We start from the raw sequence: 12,746 nt of genomic DNA on the forward strand, positions 1-12,746 counted from the left end.
AAGTACATTACTTTATTAAAGTACTATTCTATGGGATTTTAAAAATATTTTGGCTTTTGCTATTGAAGAAATAAGGAAAAAATATTAAAGATCAAAATAGAAAACAAGTTTTATGATAAATTGGAATTGGGGAGGAGTCGAGTTAACTCATACAATTATAGGATCAAGATCAACAGCATATTTTAAGAATTAGGTTTATGATAATTCTTCATTAATATATATTCTAAAATAAAAAAATATCAACCCACATTGACTGAACAAATCTTCATCTTTAAATGGCATTACACCATTCCATTTCTATAAATATATTGGGCTCCCCTTGAAAAGACCCTGGATATAGTGATGAGTCAGCAGCAACTGCATTTTTAAAAAACTATTGCTACAATATGTCTTATACATGAAAGCTCTAGTGTGAATCCTTTGAATTAATATACTATATTAATAAATGTTAAAAGAAAGATGAAGATCTTGTAATAAAACAAAAGAACTCTGTTGCAAAAGACTATTAATTCAGCATTCTGATTTTCATAATAGCTATTTAAAATATTACGGGAAGCTCATAAACTCATACAATGCCTATACTGGAAGAGTTGCACTAGTTGCCATTTGTTTACTTGGCACAAATTAAGGTTTTTTTGTTAACCTGTTAAACCCCAAATTGCTTAAGGCCTGTTTCTCTCAGGATGAACCTGTCTAGTTACTTAAGTCACCAAGAGAAACCTCTTTGAAGATTCCCCACTGCCAGAAATTTATCTACCTGACATATGGGGAAAAAAAACACCTTCTTACATGTAACACATGAGGAACTGTACTCCCCAAGTATTCAGGAAAATGGTCAAAAGAAACATTTCACCAAACATTTAATTTTGAATTAAATTTATTTTAAGGTTTTTATTTTTTTATACAACCCAGTAATTCCATAAAATAAAATTCTAGCTGATATGAAACATAGCTGGGAAGATATTAGAATAATGTCCTACTTACGTCATTTTTCCAATGCATCTGGTTGGCCAGTATGGGGAAAAAATGGCCTTTTGTCCTGTGTAGTACAACTTTTCAAGAATATTCCATCTGTGAATGTTAATCCAATTTTCCTTAGGGGAAAAAACCTATATACACATTCATCTTTCCCATTGATTTATGCCTCTAAACAAATGTACAATAAATTATTGTAGAACAAGCCTTTACTCATGTCTGCTATTCCATGAGAATTTAATTGTACTTACTTTACAGGATTCTTCTGATAAGGATAAATATGGATTACCATATATACCATTTTGTGTTCTAGAGAGAATGGTAGGATATAAACCTACAGTAAATATACATAATTTGTGATGTCCTAACTTCTTCTCTTGAAGTTAAAGTTATAAGAAACGTTCATGCCTTATTGCTGTGGATTATAAAAAAGTAAATTTTCAGTTGGTACTTGAGGGCGCCATGGTTATAAGGGCAAACTTTGTCACCTTATATGACAGCCCAAAGCCAGGTCCCTGTCAAGACAGATTTTAAGTGGGCTGCAAGCTGGGATAAAATTGCTTCATTAGTTCAAAAATCCAGAACACATATTAAGTATGCAAAAACCTTTTTTCATTATCCAACTTTCTAATAACTACAAATGTAAATACAAGTATTTACATTTTTATGAAGAACAGAATTCACTGTGAGTCCAGAAGAACTCTTATGTTCTAACAAGTTTGCTATCTCCCTTTACTCTTTTTCCTTGTTTTATCAATAAGAAAAAGGAAAATTAGATACTCATTATTTATGAGTTAATTAGTATTTGTTTGTGAATCACTTTAATAAAGAAATATTTGAACTGACATGGGAATAATTCTAGGTATCATTTTGTGCTAATATGGAAGTATTCTTGGTGCCTTTGGAGAACATATTTCATGTCCAAAACATGTATTGTTTTATAAAAGTAGTAATATGTACAATATAAGCATTTATTTCTTAGTTTCAAAGCAATAAATCTTTGTAGTTGCTATCCCATAGAACAGTTATTATATTTAATAAAAATACAAAGATATGATAAAATTAATGTCTTCTGCATTTTTTATTAAATACGTAAAAAAGTGTTTTTAGTAGAGCATGTATGAAACAGGAAAAAAGCTGAGCTTACAATAAAACAGCCCTACTGGAACATTCCACTGGAATGTTTCATGTAGGTTGTCTTCACAGAACAAATATCAAAATACTCTGAGTGTTCTATATTCAAATCAAACAATAATTGAAATGGTTCAAGTGTTCCATTGTTGAGAACAATGGATTTCAAGTCAAGCTCTTGATAGAATAGAATAGAATGAACCTTTATTGTCAAAGTACAACCATGTATACATTGAGATTGGCTGAGCCCCATTTTATACAATATGGCCAATAAATTAAATAAATTTGTATGAACTATCAACCTATAAAAAGAGGCCAAGGAAATGAGTTTTATAAGTATTATAAACATTTTTCAAATTCCTATACCAAACAATTAAGTTTTCTAACACTAACAAATAGCACAAGATACAATCTGTGTTTGGTTATGTAGTGCACTCCAAGTCACCATGATGCGGAATTATTTAAAAAATGATTTTGGGATTAAGAACAGTTTATGTTGAAGAGAATTTCTCACTTTGTCCTGAGGTTAGAACATATCTTTGAACAACCTGTTTTGTTCCATGCTAGGAATGCTGAAAGGGCTAATCCAAGCTCAGAAAATTCTGCTAATCTCCATTACAATATTTTAATATTTAGAATCCCAGCATAAGTATTATTCAGGTTTGGATGGGAAGCAACTGTCTCCAACTGAGTCCTACCAAGAGTCAGTGACTGTGCATAGGCCATCCAGACCCGAGGATACATATAGTCCTCATATAATGATTGTTCTGTTTAACAACTGCTTAAATTACAACAGCTGTTACAACTGAAAAACGTTATGACCAGTCCTTGCACTTAATGATTGTCAGTGTCCCTGCAGTAACATGAGCGAAATTTGTGTGCTTTACCACTAGTGGCATTTACAACCAATGCAATGTTCCAGTTACATGATTAATGTTTGTGCACTTGTCAACTTCTGATAAGCAGTGTCAATGGAGAAGTCAGCAGTAAAATTGCAAAGTCACAGGATGTCTTGCTTAACAATCTCGGGTGATTTGCATAATGACAACCACTGAAGTGAGGTCGTAAGTCTGTTGTGGTCACGTGATGCCTTGTTATCATTTAGACGACCTGTAAAGAACCGGCTTTTCACTTAGGCCTTTGGAGAGGTGGACCCCTTTCATAATGCCTGGGATGTTTTATTTTTGTCTTTTATTCTTTACTAATTTTTATTTCTTTGTTGGATTGTTGTGAGCCATCCAGATTCAATGTAAGGCAGCATACAGGTTTAATATATTATTACTATATTTCTGCCCTATTTTCATTTGAACATTTTAGTTAAGTATTAATAAACTTTATACTGATACTGCCAAGCTATTTTAATCATAGTTTAAATTTTCAGCAACTAGCTGGAAAATACGTAATCTCACAGATTCATATATAAGGTGTAGTTTAAGTTTAAGAAAACTGGTTTGTTTTCATATCTGGAGAAAACCTAGAGGAAATTGGCATACCCTCCATAAAGAAAAACCTGCTAGTTACTAAGTGCAATTTTTAGAGCCAATGGAAGAAATTTGTCTAAAGCAATACCTACTCAAAAAAGAATAATGCATTTAATTTTTATACAATTGCATTGATCATAAGTTTTGCTGATCTAGCAAAGTATGTCCCTAAGCTTCCTGGCAGACTACAACACACCGTGGCATAGGATGATGTAATCCTCCAGAAAAATCTGTTGGCTTGAGAAAAAACTCCCTAGGTACTTGCCACCTAATGTAATTCTAGAGAACTATAAAAATCTAAAGTTTTGTTTTAAAAAATGGAAAAAGGATAGGAAATATATTAAGCATAAGATTACTGAAATACTTGGTGGTTGCCTTCTCAATCTCAAGATCTGGGAAGATATATACAAAATACTCTGTAGGAGGTGCTCAGAAAGTGTTTGTTTTTGAACCATGTCAGTATTGTTTTCGAAGTAAAAACATGTCAGCTGCTTTACAGCATTTCCTTACGAATTATGTACATTAAAGAGCTGATTTAGTCCGATATTAATCTATGGTCTATCCTTGTGGTATAATTTCAGTTGAGATTTTGGTTCATTATCAATTCTTCACTAAAATTTATCTTTGCTCCAATATGATTTTTTTATTGTGTAAAAAGACACTGAAAAAGCAGCTTCTAGCTTTATCAGTTTTCCTCTGTATTGTTGTCTTTGCTTTTGCCTGAAAATGTTAAATAGAAATTGGTAATTGGGAACATCTGATTTCCAATCTCTCCTATGCAGAAATGCCTAAGGAGGTATCTCTCCCTAGCTCCTGAGTATTATAGAGCTGAAATCTAGGTGGGTCTTTACACTGGCCCAATTAAATAAATGTTTTTCTTTCAGTACTATTAACAAGCTAGTATAATAGGGTCCCTTTGCTGTACTGTATGTGTCTGCCCTTCTAAGTAAAGGTGGAATTGGCAGCTCATATTCTATTGCCCTGCCTCTTACCTTTAAATATTTATATAGCTGACTGCATCTTTGGTACGAGGCTTGCTAGGAACTTGATTTTGTTACTGATCAGAGCAATCCAAGCACCTCCAACGCTGAAGCTAAGTTTCATAATATCATTTCCTCTGCACACTTATATAAATATAAATTAACATGTTTTGATTAGTTTGGTAGTGAAATCTTTTTTAGGATTTTAGAGACAAATCTTGAACAGTACAGATTTATTAAAACTCTTTACATTTTTGTAAGGAATTGTACTACTGGTATGCTCATCTTAAATTGATAAATTTTTATTTTACTGCATCTTAATAATTAAACCACTGGAAAGGAAATCAGAGTAAACATTTTTTTTAGAAATGCTAAGCATTTTATACCAAAAACAGGATAAACTACTTTCCAATCAAATGGAATATAATTACCTGGCTCACACATTAATCTAAATAATTATTTGCTCTACCAACACTAGTGTAAGAATATGTCTAAAGCTACTGAATCCTTAGCAAGTTAGTTATTTTTAATTGATAGTTAATTCATAATTACTTAATGGAAAAGTATATCCATAACTTATTTAATTCATAGTTAAATAACTAAGTTATGAAGATCCCTTTCCATTAAGTAATTAGTATATTTCAAGGAGATGGACTAAACAGTAAGAAATCCGCCACTTGATGCTAAAACTACTAAAGCATGACTGTAAAAATAGTAATCTCACTTTTCAAATCCCTGACTTGTATGTCTTGACTACAAAAAGAGCTAAAAATGATTTGGTAAACTCCAAATCCCAGTCTTATTAAATTACTGCCCAGGAATTCTGCAATTATTCTCATTTATGAACAGACACAACATATTGTGCTTTATTATGGGGGCAGATTTTAGGCTTATGAAACTCCACAATATGGAGTGCTTTCTTCCAGCTCCAATAATGGCCTTTGTTGACAAAGAATAACTTGACCACACTGATCCATTCAAAGCTCCAAGATTGGATCAAGCTATTCCAGAAGTTATAGCTTACACAAAATAAGCAAAGGCTCTCCTCACCAATACCATACCAGTCATGTGTTATACTAGTTCTAAAGGGTTTCCATGGGCTATTAGTTAGCCACTACTGTTATATAAATACAATATTTAGAAACCTTTGACGGGACTACCTGCTCTTTAAGACACCTGCTCATCACTTAAAAGATTTAATGATGATGCTTTCTTCAAAGAATCACATCTGAAAATCAGTTCACTGTTAGCAATATGAGAAAGATCTCAATAGGCATACCCAACTATGAAATCCCATTCTTATTCAATGTATCTGTTCACCTAAGCTTAATGGAAATTCTGCACTTTTTATTGACACTGTTGCCTTGTTTCAGATACTTAAGGAATGTATGGGTAAAGCATGTTTTAATGTTTTACTGGATTTGTTGAAGTGTAGCTTTTAAAACATTTTCTTTTTAAAAAGTGAACTATATCCTTGCATTGGAATGATTTGTAAGAATAATATAGCATATACATTAACAATAAAATCCATACTCTGAAGCTTGATTTAATAAAATATATAAGAATTCTGAACCAAGGAACTTGTTTTCTGTGATAAAACAGTTTTCTATGCAAAAAAAAGCTTCTGCTTATTCTAGTGCACTTTATTTTAATGGAGTGGTGGTGTTTTGTTGTTCATAAAGATGTGAAAGTCAGAAAACATTGCAAGCCACTTCATACTTTCATGCTGTTAAATTCAGGTCTTTGGCTCACCACTGCCTCATAAGTTTAATACTGATCACTTTTCCATCTCTATTGTCATAAAAAAGTAAAGTTCTCCAATTCTCAAGAGACTGCCTTTACAAGTTGCTGCAGTTTTCTTGCCAAGTTTGCCATTTCCTTCTTCCTAGGGCTGAGAGAAAATGACTGGCCAAAGGTTAACTAGCTGGATTCATGTCCAAGGCAGACTAGAACTCATGATCTTCAGGTTTCTAGTCTGGTGCCTTAGCCTGAGCCACCAAAATGGCTCAGGATGCAGCTACTACCAAAGTGCAAATGGAAATATGACTTATAACTAAACTATTATTTAAAAATAGGTACTAAGAAAAATAAGGAACCAAATAAGTGAATTCAGATAAATGGTTTCTAAGTGCATTGAGAGAACATTTTTGGGGAGCTCAGCAGGATATTTTCCTTGACATAATCACTAAAGGCAGACCAGGGTTTACAAATGCCAGTTGCTAGTTTCATACTTTCAGTTACCAACAAGCAAACCACATTATGGATTAAAGTTACACCTCTGCTCCGCGAGCTGCATTGGCTGCTGGTTGCCCTCCGGGTGAGATTCAAGGTGCTGGTTATGACCTACAAAGCCCTACATGGCATGGGTCCGGATTACCTACGGCAGCACCTGCTGTCGGCATCAACTTCCCTCCGTCCAGTGCGCTCCCACAGAGAGGGCCTCCTCAGGGTGCCTCCGATCAAAGAATGTCGATTGGTGGCCCCCAGGGGGAGGGCGTTCTCTGTGGGCGCGCCAGACCTGTGGAACCGCCTTCCAGTTGAGCTCCGGATGGCCCCCGACCTGCGCTCCTTCCGGCGTGATTTAAAAACTTATCTATTTGAACAATCTGGCCTGGTCTGATGGGTTTGGGGTTGGATTTAAATAAGTTCTTAACACATTTTTAGTATTGTATTCTTGGGCATAATTTATTTAATTCTTTTTAATCTCTTTTTAACTTTTGTATTTACACTTTGATATTTATTGCCCTGTACACCGCCCTGAGTCCTTCGGGAGAAGGGCGGTATAAAAATTTAATAAATAATAATAAATAATAAAAAAGTTTTGTTTGAATCAAATCCTTGCTTTGATGAATAAACTGTTCCTGAAAGCTTTTAAGAATCTTCTATAATACAAATATGATGGCAGCAAACCTAGGATAGTGAAATTTAAACAATTGTGTACAATTACATATTTAGTAGTGGGTCAAATTCATAGCGACATGGTGAGTAAATCTGAGCCTCTCTCACATATGGCTCACTTGCCCAGTTTGTTTTCTAAGCTTTTCTTCCCAGCTGGAATCTAGCTCTGAAATCAGATGGGAGGGGGGGAAAAGAGATGGAGAGAGAGAAGGTAGATAATTGGAAGAAGAAAAGTTGATTTCTCCTTAGTGTTCTCTCTTTTTTAAAAAAAACTCTTATTTTGTGGGTGATATGGCAGATCAGGGAACTACCCCATGAAATGCAAGGTGATTTTAAAAATAAAAAGGGAACGGTAAGAATTCAAGTAACTTTTTCTGCAATTACCTACATCTCCCTCACTCATGTATTTTTTCCTCATCTTAGCACGAACAGCCATGTACTGCAGTTGCCAAAACAACATGCAGTTTTAGGCTGCACCAAGAGGTATAATGACAAAATCATGGGAAATGATAGTATGACTGTATGGTGCGCAATCCTAGTCACTAGGATGAAGAGGATGCTGAGAAACTGGAGTGTGCAAAGAAAAGTAATAAAGATGGTAAGGGGCTCGGAGGCTAAATCCTACGAAAAATGGTTAAATGAATTTGATATGTTTAGCCTAAAAAAAGAGAAGGCTAATAGGGGATAAGACAACAATCTTCCAATACATGAAGGGATGACACAGGGAAGCGGGTATGGCTTTATTCTTCAGAGCACCCAAGCATACGATAAGAGCTTCTTATGGGTGGATCCAAACCTGAAATGAGGAATTTCTTAATTGTGAGAGCTATTAAGCAATGGAGCAGCCTCATCTTGAAACTCTTGAGTGTTCCATCACTGGAGGTTTCAGGAAAAGACTGAATAGCCATTTGTCTGGGATGGTTAGAGTTCTGCACTGGGCAGGGGATTGGACCAGATTCATCTAAGGTCCCTTCCAATCCTAAGATTCTATGATTTCAGTGAGTGTACAATGTACAAGACCAACCCAAACTTTGATTCATTCATGCAACTATAAAGTGGTTACTGTATCATCTAACATAGCAAACTACAATCAGCCAGTTTACTAGTCACTCATTATGTTGACTGGTGAATCAGCCACCTCTGCATGGTGGTTTGTTACCATAGTAATTTAGTTTTGCACTATATTAAATTATGATTTGTAAACCCTGGTGTATCACAATACAAGAACAAGTCAAAACTGAATGGTTTAGCAGAGAGTGAACCAGCTTAAGTACCTGAAACGACGTAAATTAAGTTTATATTAATCTCAGATGTAAAATGTATCATCTAGGCCAGGGGTGTCAAACTGCCAGCCCGCGGCCCGGACACGTCACGAGGAAGCCGCGCCCATCCCATTGCTGGCAATGGCAAAATAGTCTCAATACGACACGCAACATTACATGACGTTGTGAGTTTGACATGTCTGATCTAGCGAGTAAATTTCTACAAAATGTATCTACAACTTGTGATTTTAAATTCTGACTTAGCCATAATTTTAACCAATAACCCATATTTAAATGTCTGACTAGCAAGCCTGAGTAGCTGCTTCCTTTTCCCTCAAGTAAGGTAATACTGAAACCCCCAGACCCACCTAAGATCTAATATTTGTGCATGGACACTGTAAAACATCATTATTCAATATCCAAACTAATAATCTGAAGCAGTCATGCAGGAGATTATTCACAGGCAAGCTGACAGAGGAAATATTATAAGTTAAAATATAAACAGGGCCATGACATAGCTTCTGATCCTAAGAAAACATGAATGCTAAGGGATAAATGTGGAAAATGAAGGTAAGGGTCTGAAATAATTAATAAATGAAATCTACATTTTTGATATATAAACTAAAGTTGGGTTTCAATGCTCTTTTTCTGCAGACCGCTTCAAAATCTTACAGCTATAGCAGCTTACTACTTCCATATAAATTGAAGAACATATATTGCCTATATTTTAATAATAATTTCTCTTTAACAGTCATATCAAACTGTATATAATATATACAGACTCTACACCAGGCTACTGAGAAGATACCCTTCAAAAGACAAAGGCTTAAAGAAAATTGTTTGAAGTAGCCTCTTATTACAAAAATCAGAGAACTTAAATCAAGATCTGGTTAGCTTTAATAATCTGGCCCTGATCAAATTAGCATCTCCATCATATAAAAAAGATTCAAGCAGAGAGCCATGTACCAATATTCTTGACAGTTCTATATCTTTTTCCTGTTTCACATGGATGGAATTGAGAATTTTTACTCAATTATACACCATAAGCATTGTGAGTATATGCACTGGAGACAAATTCCTTGTGTCCAATCACAAGTGAATTTTGTCCCATTTTATGGCCTTTCTTGCCACAGTTAAGCGAATCACTGTACTTGTTAAGCAACACATTTGTTAAGTGGCTTCCTCATTGACTTTGCTTGTCAGAAGGATTGCAAATGTCATAAATGTGAACCAGTTACCAAGCATCCAAATTTTGATCACGTGACCATGGTTGTTAAGTAAAAAACTGTTATAAGTCACTGTTTTCCGTGCCACTGTAAATTTTGAATAGTCACTAAATGAATGGTTGTAAATCAAGGACTACCTGTAATTTTTCTTTAAATTTATTAATGCTACCGTATCTAAATCCTTCTGGGAAAACAAATCTGAATTTTGCAACAAATATTTGCAATTAATTTTTAATTCTAATGGCATCCTCTATACTACACATAAATGCCTTCAAAATTCCCATTAAGACCACTATTAGTCTGTGGTCTTTTAAAAGATTTTGTAATATGTTCATATGATGTGAAGATACAAATAACAGGTAAATAATGCAACGGATTACAATAAAGGCATTACCCATTACCATAAACAACATGCCTCCTTAAAAAATGTTATCCTGCTTGTTTTCCCCCCCAGACACCTGAAAGCAATTATTCATGATTATGTGCAAACTACTATAAACGATGCTCCTCCATGTCTAGCTAGGCAACATTTAAGTTGGAACGTGAGAAGCCAGATGAATATCCAGATCAAACTTATCACCTATCTGAATTTTCTGGCCTTCTTAAAAATACATGCAGTTTAGACTCTCTTTTTTTTTTTACCTACGAGATGAAGTTGAAGACTCACACACATTGAGAAGAATCCTCAGTCGAATCTAAAACACGCACAAATCTATCAGGCTAAAATACAATGCCAGCCAAAGGGAATCTGAATTAAAATTTACACGTTTAAAACTAAGACACCCCCCCCCCAAAAATGTCCTTTTATTGCCCTCCGCAGATCCTCTCGCCAGCCCCGAAAAAAAGCAATGAGCCCAACTTTCCAGAGTGGGAAAAAAAACAAAACCCTGGCAGGCGCGGGAAAAGGAAGATTCTGCGGAAAGCGAAGATCGCTTCCGCCATCATCGAGACCTGACCAGGTAAGGCGAGAGAGAGAGAGAGAGAGAGAGAGAGAGAGAGAGAGAGAGAGAGAGAGAGAGGCGCTAAGAAAAGAGCGTGCAAGGCTCGTCTCTATAAGCTGCTCTCCCTTACACAATGAATCGAGAAAGAAGAGCAGGCCTCGGCCCTCCTCGTATTAAAAACCGGAGAGGCAACCGGGGAGGGGGGGCCCAATTTGGTTGCCGGGGCGGGTGGCTGGGTCTCCACCCTCCTTTATGCGACCAAGGCGGCCCTGCAGAAAGGATCCCGGAGCTTGACGGGCGGGGCCGGCCCCCAGCTCCGTTCGAGACGGCGACCATCCCCTTGGCGGATAGCCGGGCGGGAGGGAAGGCCTCTCTCACCTCAGACACTTCGTCCTCGTCGCTGCCGGATCCACCGCCGCCCCCACTTCTTAAGACAGCGGCCGCCAGTTTAAAGTCGAGGGCGGCGGCGGCGGCGGCGGCAGCCCCGGCCTCTCCCGAAGTTGTCGCCGTGCCTATCGGCCCACAGGGCCCAGCCTCACCGAAGAGGCGCACGGCCCGCAACCCCAACGGGTTAGGCCCGGCCGTGGAGGCCTCAACGATGGCGGCCGGGGCAGCACGGGGCGTCACCGAGTCTATTTCCTCATCGCCGGTGGGAGTCGGGGCGGCTGTGCCGTCCGTAAGCATCGCGCGTTGATCCAAGCTTCAGCCGTGGGAGGGGGGGGGAAACGCCGTCTCCGTCCCCTCACAGCAGCGGCGCCACTAACTTCTCACACCCTATCTAACCCACAGTCACCGCGCTGCCCTCGCCAACCCAGTTCGCTTTGTCCATTGGTCAAGTTAGCCCGATGCTCCCCGCCCCATTGGACACGAGCGTTGTCACTCTAGGAGCCTCGTCACGCGCTCCTTCACCCTCCTACCAGCAAGATACTTTGAGAGTACACGCTGAGGCGGTTTAGACTGCCCGCCCACCACTTGAGTCCTGCAAAGCTCGCTTCCTGAAACTGCTTCGATGTTATTTGATGGCTGCTGTGTCAATCAATTGCTAGCCTCCAAATTTTGTTATCTGAATGGCTAGGACAACGGTATTTCGAAATACCTTTGAGCTTGATTAAACAGAATAAACATCAGTCACAGCCTACTCTTCTTGGCGGCGTGCGATTGGTGTATGCTTTCTTTCTTTTCCAACTTCCTCTCTTTCCACTAAAATTTTCGACCGGAGAAATCGAACTCCCCCGCTTAAAATGAAAGCTTCAGGATGGGAAGGGACGTGTATCTGTTAATTGCTGTGTATAAAAGTCTTGTCTTTCCATTCCACTTCAAACCATTCCTTAGCAAAAGCGATTGGGCAAAAGTGATTTGGAAAGTAAATCCGAGGTCTGATTTGGTGGCTAATGTCCGAAACGCTGAACTTGTTTTTCTTAACGAGCTATAATTAAGCAGCCATGGTTTAATGTGATATGCCAATTCAATCAGTAACTCTTGTTAGCACAAAATTGTAAAGGATATCGTTTGACCTTTTCAAAGGTACAACCGTGCTCGCTTTAGTATGCTGTCCAACCTGGATTCATAAACCATATTGTGCCAAGGAAAATAACTTCAGATGGAAGAGCACAAGGCAGAGCTATTCCCTGAGCTATGTCTGCTTTTAGCTTTTTTTTTTAATCTCTTGCACGTGTCCAAGTACTTAAATTCTGTAAACAGGAGTTTAGTTGAGATTAGGAATTCCAAAAAAGTGAGCACTTCAACTGGATCCTGGGCACCTTGTGGTGTAAAGCAATATGTGAACCCGGTTGTAAAGGTGATGCACAGAACTGTACTGCTGCAAAAGCCAGGGAAAACACAGCTGCTTGTT

The 12,746-nt window shown here is 37.5% G+C and overlaps 1 protein-coding gene across 7 annotated transcripts in view; it reads right to left on the reverse strand.

Annotated features, from left to right (window-relative positions):
- Positions 1-11,623, reverse strand: part of LOC308666175 (ankyrin repeat and KH domain-containing protein 1-like) — a 117,126-nt gene extending 105,503 nt beyond the window's left edge. For 6 of the 7 annotated variants that reach the window (XM_081324773.1, XM_081324768.1, XM_081324771.1 and 3 more), the window contains exon 1: positions 11,273-11,623. In XM_081324773.1, the coding sequence (XP_081180899.1) occupies positions 11,273-11,578 (306 nt within the window). In that variant the 5' untranslated portion in view covers positions 11,579-11,623. The remainder of the gene's footprint in view (positions 1-11,272) is intronic. The other variant, XM_081324772.1, reaches the window with a different exon arrangement.
- Between the last annotated feature and the right edge of the window lie 1,123 nt (positions 11,624-12,746).

The sequence above is a fragment of the Vipera berus genome, assembly GCF_964194415.1.
Source record: "Vipera berus genome assembly, chromosome: 3".
Lineage (NCBI taxonomy): Eukaryota > Metazoa > Chordata > Lepidosauria > Squamata > Viperidae > Vipera > Vipera berus.